The sequence below is a fragment of the Cyprinodon variegatus genome, unplaced genomic scaffold, assembly GCF_000732505.1.
Source record: "Cyprinodon variegatus isolate N-32 unplaced genomic scaffold, C_variegatus-1.0 Scaffold572, whole genome shotgun sequence".
NCBI lineage: Eukaryota > Metazoa > Chordata > Actinopteri > Cyprinodontiformes > Cyprinodontidae > Cyprinodon > Cyprinodon variegatus.
In genome coordinates, this window is record NW_015151025.1 from 135,254 (window position 1) to 154,759 (window position 19,506).

The 19,506-nt window shown below is 39.6% G+C and overlaps 2 protein-coding genes across 3 annotated transcripts in view; one reads left to right on the plus strand and one right to left on the minus strand.

The window, feature by feature from the left end:
* The first annotated feature begins 127 nt into the window (after window positions 1-127).
* On the plus strand, window positions 128-10,694 carry LOC107095771 (adapter protein CIKS-like). Of its 2 annotated transcripts, XM_015392055.1 has the most exons (11): window positions 129-333; window positions 1,883-1,929; window positions 2,705-2,807; window positions 6,347-6,987; window positions 7,066-7,108; window positions 7,188-7,252; window positions 7,340-7,437; window positions 9,244-9,312; window positions 9,492-9,608; window positions 9,684-9,758; window positions 9,835-10,694. In XM_015392055.1, exons 3-11 carry the CDS (start codon window positions 2,743-2,745, stop codon window positions 9,979-9,981), a joined length of 1,320 nt encoding a protein of 439 aa, XP_015247541.1. In that variant the 5' UTR covers window positions 129-333; window positions 1,883-1,929; window positions 2,705-2,742; the 3' UTR covers window positions 9,982-10,694. The 2 variants fall into 2 exon arrangements, with proteins under 2 accessions (XP_015247540.1, XP_015247541.1); XM_015392054.1 differs by lacking the exon at window positions 1,883-1,929 and having other exon boundaries at window positions 128-333.
* A 328-nt stretch (window positions 10,695-11,022) lies between these two features.
* The window catches only part of wwc3 (WWC family member 3), a 25,193-nt gene continuing 16,709 nt past the window's right edge, over window positions 11,023-19,506 (minus strand). Inside the window, exons 11-19 of the mRNA XM_015392079.1 lie at window positions 18,514-18,709; window positions 18,266-18,433; window positions 16,217-16,320; window positions 15,987-16,134; window positions 15,737-15,901; window positions 15,528-15,620; window positions 13,158-13,391; window positions 12,942-13,069; window positions 11,023-12,140 (exon numbers count right to left, since the gene is read on the minus strand). Of these exons, the coding sequence (XP_015247565.1) occupies window positions 12,074-12,140; window positions 12,942-13,069; window positions 13,158-13,391; window positions 15,528-15,620; window positions 15,737-15,901; window positions 15,987-16,134; window positions 16,217-16,320; window positions 18,266-18,433; window positions 18,514-18,709 (1,303 nt within the window). The 3' untranslated portion in view covers window positions 11,023-12,073. The remainder of the gene's footprint in view (window positions 12,141-12,941; window positions 13,070-13,157; window positions 13,392-15,527; window positions 15,621-15,736; window positions 15,902-15,986; window positions 16,135-16,216; window positions 16,321-18,265; window positions 18,434-18,513; window positions 18,710-19,506) is intronic.

The window sequence follows — 19,506 nt, forward strand, 5'->3', positions numbered from 1 at the left end:
TATATATATATGTAAAGCAGTCGCCCCCGGTGTGTGAGCCAAAGTGTGGGAGCATGGAGGAGGAAGAGGAGGAGGAGGAAGGAGGAGTTTGAGCGTCATTGCGCTGAATAAAGTGCGCTCCCAGATGAAGCTGCGCTCTGAGATCCGCCTGGCAGGAGGAAGGACGCTACTAAAACTTTACAATCACTCTCACTTCCGGGCTCCACACACTCTTTTGCCTTGAAAATATATATATTTATTCATCAATGTTTTCCTTTAATATATGAGAATACACCGTTTTTTCTGAGTTACCTGCAGAAGAGATTTGGTTTTTTCTTAATTCGATCATCGACGGTAAGTTTTACTGTCATCTCTGGCTTTTATTAAGTTTGTTTCGCATCTAGATGGTCTTAATTCTCCTGTTTGCTAGAAAAGAGCGCAGGAAGTGCGCCACGGAGACGCAGTATGTGGGTCAGCCTCAGTGGAAAGCTTTACCCACAGAGAGGCTTTCAGCTTCATTTACAGGAATCCAGAGGGGCTGTTGGAGGATAAACCCACCTAGAAGCAGGTTACACAACCCATAGAATATAGACCTAGATGCTGATTAGAATAGAAAGACCACTGATTTATTTTCCATCAGTAGAGGAGCTGCTAAATGTCAGGGGGCATTTAAACACATGGTGCTTTAATCTAGTCATGAATTGCCCACACCTAAAATTATACATTCATTTTTGTTTTTTAGAAAGTAAAAAAGTTGACTGCTGAAAAAAATATATCTCTAAATATTGTTTTTCTTCATTGACTTTATTGTTCTAACATTATAAGTTGTCGCTTGAAATGTTTTGAATTAATCAAAATTGGTTTAAATTTACAGTGAATTTAGAAAAAAAGTTTCCTTCTGAATTTTCTTGTTTGTTTTTTTTTGTTTGTTTTTTTAGGCATTACACTTTTCAGTATCAGATTTTAATCTCAGACAGATGAAAACACTTTATTTAGAAGTTAGGATGAGAAAATGCTGAATGTTTACTTTATTTTTTTAATTTAATGAGGGAGAAAAAGCTTTAAATTAACCTAACCTTGTGTGAAAAACAAACATCTGTGGTAACTGGAAATGAGACGTTTACATGTCTGTGGGGGAATTTTGGCCCAGTCTTCTTTGCCAAGTTGTTTTGATTTTGCACACATGAGTTCCTGTATCACTTCAAAACCTTATTTATTTTTTTAATCCAATCAGCAGCTGACATGCTGGTAGGTTTTGGTTATTATTATGTTGGATAATTTTTCCTAAGTTTAAGTTTACAAACTTAGCGTCCTGATTTTGAAACAACAAAGCAGCTAAAGACCATCATGCTGCCACTACCATGTTAAACTGTTATTTAGATGCTGCTTTTATGAAAGTCCATTTTAGTTTTACGTCAGAAATAATGTAAGGAACACCTTCAAAATTTGTACTTTTCTCCAAAAGGTTTTTATTTCCTTGTAGCAGAATTGAAAAGATCTCTGATCTTTTTTTCAAACGGCGATGTTGGGACTACCCCATGGATGCCACTCTTTACCCATTCTCTTTCTTATGGTGGAATTATAAACGTTGACTTTGACTTGTATAAGGAAGGCCTGTTGTGCTTTAGGTGTTGTTTTCAGGTTTTTCGAGAAATTCACTCTGCATTTAACACTTCCCCTTAGGGAGCAGGGGGCTGCCATTGTGGGGCGCCTGGGGAGCAGTGTGGGGTAAGGGTCTTGCTCAGGGACCCAGAGTGGAGGCTGTGGGGATCGAACCGGGTACTTCCTTCTCAGAGCACAAGCGCACTGCTCTCACCACTAGCATAAAGCTTGTTTGCCAGAGCCACAAAACTTAAGGAATGGTGATCTAACCCCGACCAAACTCACAGACCTTTCTTTCCAGGAATGGAATAACCTGATGTTTGCTCAGACGTCAACATATAACTGGGGGTAATCGCAGTTAAAACATGATTTAACAAGAATAATATCATACATTAGATATAAATCTAGTGTTGCACCGATACCAGTATCAGGCGGGGCACCGATCCAGCACTAAAATGGTGGTATTGGTATCAGCGAGTACCAACAAATAGGGCACCGATACCATTTTATTCAACTATTGTCATCCATTCCAGGTAGGCAATAAAAAGTTCTACTGGATTCACTTTGTTTTAGTCTTTTTCCTGCTTCACAAAGGTAGGCAGCAGCTTGACAAAGCCATGATGGCAATTATTTTACATCCAGGTAGAATGCAGTTCTTCATAAATACGCATCAATTTCAAACAGATGGTATCGGTATCGGCCAATACTGCACAGCCAGGTATCGGTATCGGGGCCAAAAAATGGCATCAGTGCAACACTATATAAATGATTTATATAGTGTGATTTATAATAAATCATATTTAATTTTAATATAGGATCAGTTTGCCTTTAATTAGCCAAATTAGGAGTGTTTGAGGAGTTTATTTTGATAAATAACAACCATGGCTTCCTGATTCCCATGCATAGATCGACTTCCCCGATGCTAACCACTCAACTTTTAGAGAAAGTCCCCTATGTGGAAGAAACTTTCTCTTGTCCCGCTATGTTCTCATGCAAATCAAACACACACATTCTAACACGAGTGTGGGCTGATAAAAAGAAAAAGAAAAGCAGATTATGCAGCACTGTCTATACCGACCTTTGCATCAGATATCTGGCTCTCATCTCTTTTTATCCTCTACAGAAATTCAAACACATCTTAAAGGAGACACACACACATGGATGTCAGAAGGAGTAAGCCCAACGATGCTGCCCACCTCGGTCTGCTCGCTGTCTGCTCCAAATAGGTGAGCTGAACAACAACAGGAGCTCTGTGCAGAGGCTGCTGCTAGGGCTCACTCTTACTTTTTGTTAGGTTATGCAGGCCTTTTTTTTCATCAGGAAGTTGTTGAAATAAGTTGCTGTAGATCTTTTTTTTTTAATAAATTGTGATTTGGGTTGCAGAAAATGTGCGATTTTCACTTTTCAGGCAGAGAAAGGAAGAATGCAAACGTGTTGCTGGTTTCTGTAGAGATGACAAACTCAGATAGAGATTATTCATCTCTTATAAACAGAACTTAAAACTAATTGAGAAATTATTCAGCAGCCAAATAATTACAGTAATGGTAGAACGAGATGGGAGTTATATTGTCTTTTTCATTTGTCACTTAGAAATGATAACATAATTACATCAAAACATAATTAAAAGATAATTTCCCACATTTTTCTCCTAACAATGCACCAAAGTTTCTTAACTTGACATGTGCAATAATGGAATGCTTAATTATCAGACAAAAATTAATAACCTTTAATAAACACATCGGATTAAAATAATAATAATTCTGTTTCAGTTGGTTGTAACTCAAAAAACTATAAGAAAAAAAATCGTTTTAAGCTGATTTTACACATAACTATACATTAAGCTATAAGGATGGTTTTCTATTCAGCATGAGGTTAAAGTAGATGAACATTTCCTGCTGCTAGTGATTTAAAAGTGATTTAAGGCTGTATGGTGAAACTGCACGTGTAAAACTGACATTTCATTGTAGTATCATAGCGCAATAGTCTAAGACAGTGATTCTTATTTGTTTTTTGAAATGATCTGCTCAGTAAGAACCCAAGCTTCAATTTACCACAATACGGAGATATATAAATTCAATTCAATTCAGTTTATTTATATAGCGGCAATTCAAAACACATTTTATCTCAACGCACCTTACTATCCAACTAGATCATCCAGTCAAATTGTTTCAGCGTTTTCTCTCTAAGAAAAACCAGTTGATTGCATCGACTCATTGACTGGAATGCAATCCTTCACACTAAGCATGCTTGGAGCGACAGTGGAGAGGAAACACTCCCTTTTAACAGGAAGAAACCTCCAGCAGAACCAGGCTCAGGTATACGGAAACCAATGCTACAGAACTGGGTCCTTATCCATTTGTTGTTTAAACAATTATAAATTACAAGACAAATAAAGATTATCTTTGTCGTCTGTCTTGATGCACAGTTTGGTTGAAGAACATGATTAAGTTTTGTGTCTGTTTAGTTGTTCCAATAAACATAAAGTCCTCAAAACTTCAAGCGGCTAAGTCTGAGGATTTTAATGTCTGAATGCGTGATTTATCTGATCCAATCTTTAACACACATACTACTGTTAAAGCTTCGTTAGTCAGTTATTAGCTAGCAATGCTAATAGCCGTTAGCTTTGTCAAAGAACCCTGCAGTTTGCATATTTTACTAGTTTTCTGTCTCAGAATATGGTTATTGTATGTTTATGTCTTTCAATTTTACTTTTAGAAACTGATATTAGTAAAAACAAAAAAACAAGTGGCTGTTTTGATTTCGTGTTTTGAACTTTCCTAAGTTATGATTTTAGACACGGCAAAAGAAAACAAGTCACCTTTAGAAATCTCAGGACAGATATCACGTGTAAGTGGTGAGAGGCTGTAACAGGATCACAATGCTTGAAATGATAATCACTTTATTTGGATATTTGAGCTGTGATTTCGGTGGATGATAGGCCTTGTTTTGACATGTCTGGGAAACGATCTGAAAACATGTTATTCTGGGCTGAAGCAGCCATGTCGCATTTGCTGCTCCTGTTAAAGAAGTCACCATGTCAGCTCTTTGAATGAGAACAAATGGGCTTTTTTTCCCTTTCTTTTAAACTAACTGGTTTTTCTTATATTTGGAGAAGAATATAAAAAAATCTAATAATTTTGAAAAGTTCAGTCTTTCCTTTTAAACTCTAAAAAAGAGAAACACATATATAATTGTTATCCACCTGTTTTTTTTTTGTTTTGTTTTGTTTGTCGAATATCTAAAAGGAAAATCTAATGACTCTGATGCTGTTTTTCCAGATGAGCCAGGGCCAGTGCAAAAACTAATAAAAAAAAGCTAAAATTTCCTTTAAAAAAAGTCTGTTTTTCGTTGGTTTGAGCACTTAGAAAAGATATTTTCCCAATGTTTTTGTTCTAAGACAAGATAATAATAAAAATTACACTTATTCAAGAAAACTTGACTCACTTAGATGTTTTTTTTTTGCAGTGAGTCTCTTGGTATGATGACGTTAGGTAAAAATACTACAGTTGCACAATATTAGAAAATGAGGTCAGCGCGATGAATGTCTATTTTCCTCGCTTTCTATATCTGAGCTTCCATTGCTTTCTGATCTTAGCATTGTGGGCCACCTCTATCGTGCCCAGTGTTAGTATATGCTACTTAACTCATTACAAATGATTATATATTACATAATCATAAAAAAATATGCTTTTCATTCACAATGAATGCACTCTATTAACAGTTAATTACAGTATTATGTTTTGCACACTCAGATATTGTGCTGACAGCTTGTTGCGCAGCCCTGAAATACTTTTAGGGGTAAAATGTATGCAAAAATGTACAAATTTATTGCGCTTCATTATTCCTAGTGCTGCAAAATGATGATAGATTTAGAATAATGATCCGGAGCATGTTTTTATTGACATTTTTATTTTATTACATAAGCTGAAAGTTGCTGCTTTTGCTGTCCCTCAGAACCAGCCTGCAGTCTGCTGCTGAACAGACCTGCCACCCCCAGACTGCATCAAATAGAATAGAATAGAAAATCCCTTTATTGTTCCACAATGGGGACATTCGGGTGTTTAGAGCAGCAAAAAGAATCTAGAAAAAATGGTCACACAAATGTGGACCTTAGAAAAATGTATAAAAATAATATAATAGTGAAGAGTTAAAAGATAAACAATAAAATGTTGTATTGTAAAGTGTTTTAGCAATATAAAACTGCAGAATAAATAACCAATATGAAGCTATGGACATCTTAAATATGCAGCATTGTAGTTTTAAAAGAGGATACATTATTTCATACAAGTTATTATTGGGGGTTAAAGCTTTCCATAACAAAATGTTTCCAAATGAACAAATGCAAGTCTTCCCTATAAGCAGTATAAAAGTGTAGGAGTCTTCTTCAGCCTGATGAACAACAGCGGAAAGCAGACTTTCAGCTTTCTCTGATTTTCATCTAAATAAAAATCACTTCAAAGTGTTTGAGGGCCATGAAATGACCTTTTTAAACCTTGTCTGAGATAAGCAGGTCATGTCTTTTGCCTGATCAGCATTCAGAGGTCAAAGAATCGCCAGCAGCGCCTTCTTGTTTTTCTGTTCTCCTCATTTTTGTCTGTAGTGGTTTCTGTTTGAAGCACAGGTCACAGTCTCGCCTGTTTTTGCTTCTACTTTGGGGTTTAGTAGCTCTAGCTTTAGTGTTAACAGGGTAAATTGGTGATACTTCAGACATCTGAGAAGCATGAGGTCTGTTTATTGTAAGGCTGATAGTTTTTTCTTTGCCTAGTTATGTTAGCCACCTGAGCCCCTGCCAAAACACACCTGAAGAAGACGATGAGACCATGAACTCAGAGCAAAGAGAAGCCAGCCTTGGGCACAAAGCGGTGCCTGCACTCAACCTCAATGGCCACCGCCGACCCTCAGACCACACGTTGGTCCCCGATGACTCCATGTTCTGTAAGCGAGGGTGGAACCGAGAGCAGTTCCCCCCTGCCAGCTCCAGTTTTTGCTCCTCCAGGCCCCCCCACAGCCTCCCTGCAGGATACAGCCAGCCGACTCCGTTCCCGAGCCAGGTCAACATGCTCCACCCGAGCTTCGCCAGCAGCTGGACGGGGTATCCCAACAGCCTGCCTTCCTGTCTGAGCCAGAAAGAAGACTCCAGCTGCTCCGAGGACAGCTGCCTGTCCAGATGCAAATCGGCTTCCCTACCAGGACAGCACACTGGGAACATGATGAGCTTGGAGCAGCCGCTGTCCCTCCGCTCCAACCCTCCGTCTGCTGAGCTCTACCACCATACTCTGTCTCCATACTCGTGCCAACCTCAGGGCCCTGCCTGTTGCGCTCAGTGTCCTGCTGATGCCTTCAGCAGGCCGCCCATGGCCAACAAATACGCCTGGCCCCAACACAGCCCGGCTTACAGCCCCTTCTGTAAGTCTGATCTTCCATCTTTAACCTCCTTCTCCTTGTTGTTGGTAGATTTCCTTAATTCTGTCCTTTGTCTGTTAGATCCAGGGGAGTGCAGAATCCCTGGAGCAGGATTCACGCATATGTAAGTGAACTTTTTACTCAACCTCCAGAGTCCACACAGTATTCCAGAGGTCTGAAAGTTTGTTTTTGTTTTCTTGCAGTGGACAAAACGTCCCAGTTAAGGAAAGACACCCTACGTACAGCACGCCGCTCTCTCTGGAGCAGAGTGAGTCTTGATGGCCCCGCCAGCCGATCGAACCGTCCCCCTCCCCGTCGCCTCCTAACAGCTCGTTTTCTGTATCTCTGAACGCAGGGAGAGTTTTTGTCACCTACGAGGCCGACAACGACAAGCACGTCAATGAGATAATCAAGTTTGTGGCTCTGCTGCGACACAACGGCTTCGACACTCATGTACGTATCAGACGTCAGCTTCCCTGTTAATGCCATCGACTGTTTGCCGCCACAGCATTAAAAGAACATCGCAAAACAGTTCCTGTGTTCTAATGACCCTTTAGAGATCCCTCATGATCCTAACATACTTTCCAAATTGAAACTTGTTCCCAGATTGTTTCCCCCCTTTTTATGAATTGTTACGTCTGAAATGTTTAAGTGACGTGTGAGCGATCAATTTGTTCACTTTTAACAGCTAAATAATTTTAAGTTGAAGCAGCACAGCTTCACTTCAGTAAAAAAAAAACATGGATCAGGAACCGCTGGGTCCTAAAGTTGAACATCTGAAGCCAGAGAGCATCTGCTCTATGATTGGACATCCTGACACAGTGAATCAGAAATACTTTAATAATCCCAGAGGGAAATTACTTTTGTTAAACGCTCCAGTTAGTTTTACATGATATATACACACATCTAACTATACAATATAATAAAGATAAAAATAAGAATGAGAGGACATTCCCCTTTATTGTTGCAGTTGTATCATTTATGTATCACTTAAGGGATAAGTTTAGTCACTAAAATGAAGGGACTGTTGGCTAGAGGTGGGTGGAGTACAAAGAAATAATGTGCTTAAATAAAAGTAGCACAACTTCATTTGTTAGCCAAGAAAAAGTAAATAGTAGGCATTAAAGAAATTAAGAGTAAATACAGAAAAAAAGTATTTGGTAAGAAGGCTAATAAGCTACCTACCTAATAGTTATGATCCTAACATATGATTTAATACGCTGGTGAAGATTCTCAGTCATCCAGGCCAGAGTCATTCCAAAAAAACATACAAATTAATATTTTTTCTAACTTGATAAATCTCCAAAAATAGAAAATTAAAGACAATCTACTGGACTTTATTTCCAAATTTGAAACGTTATTTCAAACTTGGAAACAAAGTCCAGTAGATTGTTTTTAATTTTCTATTTTTGGAATCAGATTTAATATTCTAAATACATATATCAAGTTGAAAAAATATAAATTTGTATGCAAATGCTAGTTTTCCAAACGATAACTATATGATGTAGAGTAATTAAACATTTATTGGTGAAAGTATTTTTTTTCAAAACAGGTTTTTAATCATAAAATGTATCAATACTTGAAGTATTATATATGTATGGGTTATACAAGGGCCAGTTACTTCCAGAAATAAACTAAAATATATATATATTTGGTTTTTAACTTCATATAAAGAGATAAATATTAACAAAAAATTGAACCTGAACATAAATAGTGATTGTTGTTCTCTTAAGAGTGGTAAAATAATCAGAAAATCTAGTAAAGTAAAAAGTACAACATAACTACCACTTAAGTACCAATTTATTTTTTTAAGTTACCCAGGTAAATGTAGGTATTTACAACCTCCGTACCTCTGGTTATGTCTAAGTTCAATATGCAGAGTAAGGTATCACTGAATGTACTCTGTCATTTTATTAACCAGGTGGGAATGTGTTTTTTTCCCCTCGGGGCCAATGAGCACATTTAGGGGATGAGGGGAAAAAAACAAGACACTAAAACTAGATTTCACATGAGAAGTTGTTTCATGTGGTTTAGTTTAGATTTTTGTGCTGGAACTGATTTAAATATTAACTTGATTAGGTTTATTATTATTTTTATCTTGGAGTTTTTATTAGTGAGCAACCCCATTTAGGATTTTATCCGTATTGATTTGGAAATTCCTTATTTTCTTTAAAAAAAAAGAATTCGGAAAGACTTTTTTCCACATTTACTGCTCATTTCTCTCTTAGAAGGTTTAACGAACAAATGTCTTTGTTCTAGATCGACATTTTTGAGCAGCAGTACCGAAGTATAAGTAAGATCGACTTCATGGAGCGGTACCTCAGCGAGGTAAGATCAGATATTACCCTAGACCTGATTTAAAGAAAAGAATAAAACATGAAATAACTTCAGAGGTAATTATCCCGCCAGTTTGGCAGATTGTTGCATCACAGAGCAAGATCAAACACGTCTTTAGAAACAGCTCACTGGTAGATTTTAATGCAGATTTTTTTTATCCGCCCTCCCAGAAGGAGTACCTGATCATCATCATCATCAGTCCCAAGTACTACGAGACGGTGACCACCTCCCCGTTCGACCTGGAAAACGACGAAAGGACTTTCAATACGGTTTACATCTACAAACAGGTGAGGGCGGCTTTCCTGTTAAAATGCCTGCTTTAGTGCAGCTGTCACTCACACATGTGTTTATGTGTCACGCAGCTTCAGAATGAATTCATCCAAAATGGCAGCAAGAATTTCAGGTTCATTCCTATTTTGTTTCCTGGGGCTAAAAAGGTGAGCGTGTTGCAACACTCAAACCTGGAAAACCTTCGCTGGTCTTTTAATGTCTTCCTTTCTTCTTTTGCTCAAGTGTCATGTCCCTAACTGGCTTCAAAACACTCATGTTTACGGTTGGCCGCGTGATCGAGACGACATCCTCCGACGCCTGATGAGGGTGGAGAAGTATAACCCCCCTCCCATCGGGGAACTTCCAACCATCGTTTCCATCCCCATCTAGAGAGCTGACCCCCGAGGACACGTCTCTCTATCTGCTGATGCGAACAGGGGGCCCCCTCACTCAGGGCCCTCTCTAATCTGTGATTGTAAAGACTCTTAGGTGCTTTTGTAGATTCTTGTTTTGTGTTATAACATCCAGAAAAGAAGCCAGGGTTAAAATAAAATAAAAAAGGGGGATCTCTTTGATTAGGTTTTGTATTTAAAATTGTCCATGAGTCACGCAAAGGTTAGTTTGACAGGCTGCAAAAGAAAAGAAAAAGAAAACAAGACTTAAAACTGTGCGGCGGTGGTGTGTTAGCGGTTTGTAACCATGCCCAAAGTTTACTTTCACTTTTATGTCAAAACTGCTGAAATTATCACTGATTTATAACGAGACGATGGCAAAAGTTCAGCTTTTTTCTACACACTGCCTGTCAGCTGGCTGAACCAAGATGCACTTCTCTATTGAAAAAAAAAAAAAGCCAATGGTTTAAAGAACAGTTTAAAAAAAACACCAAACAAAACGCTCTGGTGCAAAAATGAGCTTTAATCGTTTTCAGTTTAAGATATTTGCTCTTTTCAGCAGCATCTATTATTGGATATATTTGTTTTAAATCAAAGCGGTTATTTTATGCTATTCATTAGGGTTTTTTTTGTAAATACTACAATCTTTTCACTCAATGTGATCATAGACTCTGATATTGACCAAAGTTGGTACGTCTCATGGGGGGGCTCAGACACATATTTTGTAACAATAAAACAAACAAATTTTAATACTAATGTTGATTTTTCTCTTTTTTTTTAAATAATTTTTGCCAATTTTCTTTTATCCTCCGCAACTAAACGAGCAGTTTTATTGTTGTTTTTTTAATCACTTGTAGTATTGAAAAGTAAGAAACGAGTATGTGGCCGTCTCTATGGCGACCAGGATTGTTGGCAGTCATTGTCATTAATTACAGACAAGCAGAGGCCTGGACTTTTTCGCCTGCAGGGGCATCATCCTTTTTTAACTGAACACGATGGTTTATTCCCTCACAGCAGTTGAACTTAGTTACCCTTACACCCCCCCACCCACAGAAATCCAGTCCTGCCACTTCTCCTTTTCGTCGTCTCTTATATCGCACAAACCGAGTGGAACGCCGCTGCTCCCCTCAGCTGCTGCGTGTAGAAATGCTTCGACAGGAAGTTGCGAGGAGATAAGCAGCTGATGCAGCTGCCTGCGTGCCGCGTGCGGTGCGACTTCTCAAGAATTGGCAGAATTACACTCAAAACGGGGTCATCAGAAGCTGCCTGCGGTTTTTGAGAGAAAATCTGCATGTAAACACTTTGACAGATTCGAAGAAAACGTTTGCGTCGGCAGAACGGGTAGCGTTCACAAAGTCCGGCACCTGAAACAAAACAGCAGGTGTCAGGATGCAGATTGATTGGTTTTATCTGCACTGCAAATGTTCATAGAAACAAAATAATCTGAATACAGTCTTTCATATATATATATTGAAAAGTACATGAAATAATATTAATTTTAATAACAAGAGCAAAATAACAATGACATCTGTAATAAATTGGTTACACAATGACATTTTATGTAAATACCTCTCAAGAATTACGTAAAACAAACATCAGACAATAGTTTCATTTTACTGGATGTAAAAACACTGAAGTGCTATTTGTTCAAAAGCTACAAAATACATTTTAAAAAGCAAGAAGCGTTTTATTTCCTTCAAGGAAAAAAAAAACTACTATAAAATAAGTTACAGTACAGTGAATTTGTCCAAACTGACTTTTGTTCCCGTCTTCCAGCCTTTTGTAAGCACAAACTGAAGTAACGCACACAGAGTCAGAGAGAAACACGGCTCTGAGGGAAAAAAGAAAAAGAAAAAAGGAAATTGTACAGTCGGGTTTTTGTCAGTGACTGGGGGTGTTTGCAAGAAAGAAAAAAAAAAGGCACACAAAAGGCTTCTGAAAATGTGAAATATAACATTCAGGTCTTCATCATCTGCAGGTCACATGTCTGCTATCCTTAGCAGAAACAACTTTGTACTTCATGAGCTCAGGAAACAAAAAAAAAATGGACAAATACTTCATGTTGAGTCACAAAATACGGAGGAGAGGCCTCACACATCGTCAGCTGGCAGAGAGGGGATGTTAAACCTTGGTCTGGTGAAAAAAGCCATCTTCTCTCTGCAAATGCAAACACAGGTCACTGCAAATACTTCAATAGTTTCACTTTTAATCTGAAAAGTGTGGCATGCATTTATATTCAATCCCCCTTTATCCCAATCACCTAATTGGTACATAGTCCAGCTGTAATTTGACCTCAGGATGAATCTAGCAGCTCTCTTTCTGACCTCATAAGTTTTTAGGGGGACATTCAATTATATATATAAAAAATAAATAAGCATCTGCAGATTTTCCTAAAAGCATTTTATTAAAAAAATTAAAAGGAAAGTGATTAAAGTCTAGCTGGAAATCTGAATTTTTAGTACAGGTCATGAGGGAGATACAAAAGGAAGGTTTATAGAAATAAATTAAATGAAAGAAGATGCACGTCTGTTCATAAAATCAACAAAAATCTCTCCATGTACTTCTTGGCTTAGTCTAGATTAGTCAAGATTTGTCTTGTTTGGGTTGGGGGTGGACTGATTTCACCTGTATCTGCACACCTGGTTCTTCTAGGCTATTTTAGTTCATCCTGCCAGCTTTATGTTTGAGTATCTCAGGAACTTCAAAATAGCAACCCTTCGATGAGCAGGCGGACTGATAACTGTGTGTGTATTAAATGTGCAGCACTAAGGGAGGTCTGAGTGGTTTGTTGTCTTGCACCGACATGCCTGCAAATGGTTGTCATATTCCAGCTATTTAAAAGTGGGAGGTGGTGTGCAAACAAATCAGTGCTGCACATTATTCAAGCTGCTTTAGCAAAGGTTCCCTTTAAAGATAAAAGCGTTGAAATTGTCAGTAGAGTTGTGCAATGTTTCCAACCTGAATGTTTGCACAGGAAGGGGCTCCTTCTGGTTCTGGCCTCTCATCTGCAGAACCTCCTTGGAGGCCTTCCTCAGCCTCCTCTCCGCTGCCTCCTCCTGACGCTGCTCCTGTTTGCTCTGGCCTGCCTGCAGGGCGGCAGAACAGTCAGCTGATGCTGCAGCGGGGCGAGGGCGTGTCATGTTCTCAGTGCACCTGCAGCAGGTCCAGTTTTACCTGTCTCTGGGCCTCTCTGAGCAGGCAGCGGAAGCGCTCGTCCCTCAGGGCCCAGTTGGGGAGCTCGTTAACCTCGTTCGATTGCGGCTCCTCTAGTCGCAGCTTGAGTTCTCTCAGGGCGCTCAGCTCCTCCATCAGCTGCCTCTGACGGGTCCTGCAGGCCTGGAGGTCCAGCTCCAAGTCCAGGGAGGTCCGTGTCGGCTGCTCGGCCAGTGAGGAGCGGTACGACTGCTGCTGGCAGACGCAAATATAGACTTCCAAATGTTAGCTCTACTTTTTCATGGATTTACTGATTTCATGTGACAGACCAAAGGATAAAAACACACCTTTAAAGTTTGCTATAATCTGAAGGGATGAAGGGAGAACAGCTTAAGCTCAGATTGGATGAAGTCTTGCAGCAGATTTTCAAACAGAAATATGTCTGAACTTTAACTAGGCCATTCTCTGCTTTGATCTAAGCCAAGCTCTGCTCGTTCTTTTGGGGGTCAACTTGGAAATATTCTGTGAGCCATTCTTTTCAAGTGTTTGTCCTTAAATAGAGACTCCTCTTTCATTAATTTCTAACCCATTGTAAATCTAACTGATCTCTATTTTAAAACATTTTGACTCAGTGAGGCTTTAGTTGTTTGAATAAATAAAATGATCTGAAACATACAGAAATCTGGGCGTCCTTTTATTCATTTAATTTGACTAAATGGATCCACAGGATATTTGTCATCAATTACAGATTCCCCTTTTCCCCCCAGATAAGAACACTTAGTCCCAACTGAACCTCAAGCTTATATTATTGCTCAGTAGGTTTGGGGGCGGGACAACTGTCAAAACTTTAAGCTAAGGTTCCTGAATGACTGTAACAGTCATAAATACTCATAAATGTGTACTTGTGTTTTTTAACTTAAAGGAATAGTACACCCAAAACATGATTAGCCTTCATTTTCTACTCACCTGAGTGGGTAGCGTCCAGAATTTACTCGAAACGAAGTCATTTAGAATGTTTTTAGAGCATAAACAGTAGCGTATAGGATTTCCTGAAAGCGCGTTCACGAGTCTACGGAAACCGCGGCAGACCAAACCAGATGAAAGTGCGCATTCAGCTCGGCAAAGAACTCATGCTCTTCCTCAACACTGAAGTCCTCAGACATTTTTCTTTCGTTGTTTCTTTCTTTGCACAGGTAAACAGCACATTTCTTCTTCTACGCTTGCATTATCGGCAGAGCAGACGCTGAATGCGCACTTTCATCTGGTTTGGTCTGCCGCGGTTTCCGTAGACTCGTGAACGCGCTTTCAGGAAATCCTATACACTACTGTTTATGCTCTAAAAACATTCTAAATGACTTTGTTTCGAGTAAATTCTGGATGCTACCCACTCAGGACACTTGGAATACATTGGACGAGCAGTATGGAGGAATATTGACACGTTTTTTGTGGACTTTTATGGACCTTTCTGCCTCGGGCGCCATAGACCTCCATTATTTGAATGTCAGCAGACAGCAAGAAGCCTCCCAGATCTCCAGATGCATTTGAGATATCAAAAAAGTACTCCAGAGTGTTGTTCAGCATGGGGGTGAGTAGAAAATGAAGGCTAATCATGTTTTGGGTGTACTATTCCTTTAACACAATCTATTCACTATATTGACTTCCATTTACAAATTCATACACATTATGGGCGTTATCTCACCCCATAAGTCGGTTAAAAATCAAACCTTTCACCGGTAAATTGATTTGTTGTTGGTAATATCAAACAAATCTAATATTTGCTTTCAGTTAGTACCTTTCAGCTCATGTGACAGAAGGACACAAAGGTTTTAAAGTCTAAGGGAAGCGGCTTTTCTAACGGATGCATTTACGAATTCTCCCAAGTGGAGCCCAACTAAAGGGCTCTGGATTGTTGTGGTGGAAGGTTCACAAGCAAGTTTGGTTGTGGCCGGTTTGTCGGAAGCATCTTAGCGCTAGTAGGCTCCCAGTAGCACTAAATTGGTGACTTAGAAACGACCCTGTCAAGGAACGCTATGGATGAGCAGTGTTAGCGAAATATATACTGTGGTCTCCTCTGACCAAATCTGACCTGTCTGCTTTGTTCTTTGGTCTTCATGATGTTGTTTCCTCACTCTTCATGTTCTCTGAGACCCTCACTAGAGCTGAGATTAAGTTACACATTCCTAGGATCTTTTCCTTGCTTATTTTGTGGTAACAAAGTAGAGAAAATCTATAAAACGAGATTAGCCTCACTTTTTAATTTGTTTCTTCCGTTTTACTACCCTATTCAGTTTATTTAGCACTTCAAATGAAAGGAATAAATTAAATGATGTGGTTATAAGGTGATAAAATTGAATGGCATTCATGTGGGAGTGCCCTGCAGGGAGGCAGCACCTGTTTATATCGCAGTGTTCTTCTTTCCAGGGTGTTTCTGACAAAAGGTGACTTCTTTGGTAAGGTGGAGCTGTCGCTGTCACTGCGATATAACTGAAAGAAAGTTGAAACAGACTTTTTAAAAAAAGGGAAATATTTCACAAATGGCTGTTAGTCTTATGGAGCGTATGGTTTTAAGTGTTACAATTTAAGGTGGAAGTAAAACTCACCCTGCAGACGTACTGACTGCGTGCTCCAGGTGAGAAGGTCTGGGAGCGAACGATGGTGCTGCCGCGCATAAACGGGGATGTGTGGCCCCAGCGACCTCCCCTCTCCTTGGGTCGGACTCGCACCGGCTCTGGAAACGGACCCTCCGTCATCGTGGCTTTTTCAACCTGAAGCCAAGCAGGGGGATTTGTTGAATTGTTGACCTTTTTATGCTGGGTGATGTTAAAAGACTGTGACTGCTGCAGCGTTCACCTTTACTGCAGAGAGCCTGCTGGGAGTCTGATCACAGCGCCCTCCGGTGGAAATACAGACACCCTCAGTGCACAAACCCTCAGAGCAATGAGTCGGAAACGGCGTGCTGTTGCTGCAGCCGCTGTCCACAGACTCTGCCTGCCAACTCCTTAAAAAAAACACACCCTATTCGTCATGAAAACAGACACATGAAAAACAGAAGACAGACTTAGAGAACTGAACATGGCCACCTCTCAGACGCCGCCTCCCTCTCAGCCCTCTGCAGCTCCAGCCCTGCGGCTCGCTCCTCTGCCTGTGTGGAGGTGGAGCGCGAAAGCAGGTTGCAGACAGTGTCCTGTGACACGGGAGAGGAAAACATCATCGCACAAGCTTTTAGGCAGGAAACACTTGATGAATAAACCTCATGTTTAACTGGTATGAATGAGCAACACGCAGGAGCTAAAAGCATTTCTTTCATAGTCCATTTTTCACAGAATCTTCCTGAAGCCCAGAAAGCTTCTGATCATCTCCTAAACTCCCCGACGTGATCCAAAGCACCACTAGTTGGTGCTGAGATTCTCTGTATGAGTCTCTCTGAGGTGCAGCAGGTTTATGCTCACAGCACCCCCTGCAGGTGATGATTCCTATTACACTTTGGAAGAGCATCTGTAAACATCAGTTTGTCAATAATTCCTATTTAAATTTAGGTCTCCACTTTGACTAGACTCTCGAAGTATTTATATAATTTAATTAATATAATAATCGAGGGATCATTTCTTCAATTAATTGACCAATCTAAAAAGATATACTAAGTAAATTATTGTTTCTCAATTAGCAAAAGTTTTCATCTTAGAAAAAACATTTATTGCAGATTTCAATTTAGTTGTAAATGATTAAAAAAGAAAGAAAATCTAATCATAGTTCACATTGCAATAGAAAAAACAAACACTGTTAGCAATTTATACATGAAATGTTCAATATCACACAAAGGTTTTTTTTTTTGCTTTTTTCTAAAGTATAATTAATAGGAGCTTTTTTTAATGGAAATTGGGAACATCTTTTGTACAGTTTTGGCTTAATTATTGCTCAGAGTAATTTATATTTTTTTAGCAAATTGCATCATGCAAAGTTTGTATAATCTGTTTGTCAGTTCAATTATAAAATTAGTTGACTATAATCTAAATTATAATTAATCACAAATAATCGTTTCAGCCCTAAAGTTGCTGTAATCTGTTCACTTGTGGATCTGGATGCATGTTTTTGAGGTTGCTCTACATTAATTGGGATTAATAAAGTATTTTTTAACTGGACTCAATTGAAGTTTAACCTCCAATTCATTCTCGAGTTTTTTGTTTTTTTTTTCCAACAGCCTCCATGTCTGCTCTCTATCTATCTCTGTTCACCTTCCTATCAACTTAGCTTCTCTGACAGCATGATGCTGCCACTACCATGTTTCAGGGTGGTGAACCCAACGCATGGAATGCGACAGCGATGGTTGAGAATCCGGTTGTCAGGTAGTTTTGTCTCCAGTCAATATGATTAAATATGACATTTTTTATCCCATAACGACCATAGAAAATGAAGGGAGATGGAACAATGTTGCCCGTCGTGTCTCCAAGCTTAGCCATGTTTAGCCTGCAGGCTGTATCTTGGATGCATGTTTCATCCCACCAGAATATTTTCCTTCACAAAGAGGAAACTTACAGTTTTACACTGACATTAAATTATACTTCTCACAGTAGGTGACTTTAGCCAGGCATACTCCAGTCGTGCGTCCTGCATTGTTTAGTATACAGGGGGTAACGAGGGGCGATCAGCCTCTCACGACCGCCTCCTGATCAGGAATCGTAAAGTCGGGGAAAAAATCAAACATGTCTGAAATTCAGTCGGCTGTCTAAACGTGTTTGTGGACAAATCCGGCTGTTGAAGCAGAGCTATGAGCCGATTTACCAGAACCTTGAGTACTGTGCATGCGCAAACAAGGGAGTTTTTCTTCTTCTTCTTCCAGATTGATGAGTCCGGCCAGCGCCATCTCTAGGCGCTGAGTCTAACGTGTGGTTTTTGGACGTACAGTGTGAGAACATCCTTCGTGAGCCGTTTTAAACCCTGTGATTTCGTCGTACAGTTTGAGCTCTAGCTACGTATCGCACAGTCTATCCCCGGCTTTATAGAAACATCTGGTTAAACGTTATTGTATGAAGGAAACGGAGGCTGAAAATTCTCCACTTTTCAGCAAGAATCCATGTTACAGTTATCCACCTGAACTCTTTGGGAAAATGTGTAAATATCAAAGTGTTCACCTTAGCTCGAGGTCGTGGTTCATCCTCCTGACTGTCGTTTCTGCGGTTGTTCAGACTCTTCTGCTCGGGTCTCTGTGGATCCGTCCCGCTCAACATTTGGACTCGCAGCCAGTGGTAAACCATCTCTGCACTTCCCTCGCAATCCATCAGGCTCAGCTTGGCTGTACCCTGCAGGGGCGGAGGATCACAGCTCGCCGTTTAGGATGAAACGTTTAAGGGGCATAAAACATCTTTTAATCCAGACCCACCAGGAGTTCCTCCTGAGCCTGAGGTCCCAGCGAGCAGAGCGACAGCTGCAGGGCGCACATCGCCAGGGTGTTAGCGGGGACCGGTATACGGAAGCCTTCGTTGAAACTCATGTGGCATTGTGGCTCCAACGCGGTACAACAGTAGAACGCACAGGCCCTGCTGGCGTCCAGTGGAATCAAGTGGACCTTCACATAGCTTTAGACAAAAGAAAACAGTTCCTGATGATCCACTGCTGAGTCAGAGACACTCTGAATTCAGCATCCTGACTCACTCTAGATACGTCATATAAACGGCTCTTTGGTCACATATTTTAGGGCTCTCAGGTTTTGATCTGAGCTTGGATTGAGATCTCCACCACTGATCAGCATTTTAAATCAGAAATAAACAGACTAATTTGAGACATTTTCCAACGTCTTTAATGCAATGGTTTTATAAAATCTTCCCAAATAAGCTCAACAGCACCAATTTCTTGTACACATAAAGTGTGTATTAAAGGTAAAAAATAAAGTAACTGCTCTATAAGGGTGGTTTTTAAACTGTCCTGTATGATTCCCTGACTTAATTAACAGGCCTCTGCATCCCTGATGTTTGGAAACCACTGCTTTAAAGCACTCGGTGGCTCTTATGAACAAATGAAGGAAGGAATGAATAGGAAGTTATTTCAAATTTTCAGACAATTAAACAACAATAAATGAATCAACCAAATACACACAAAAAAGACTAGTTAACATAAACCAAACACCAATTTCCAAAATAATTCAATTCACCTGAACATAAATAGAAACAAAACCCTCCACCAAATAAACCTGTTTGAATCTGGTATATACAGCAGAGAAAATTGATATTGATTAATGTAAATTGTTTGAAAAGGTTTATGAAGAAGTAAAACTTAATATTCATACCCCTCAGCCTCTAACTGCAATTAAATTAACCTAAAGTAGATTAACCAACCTGTTAAACTTAAACTTTTTAAATATTTATACACAAAAAAT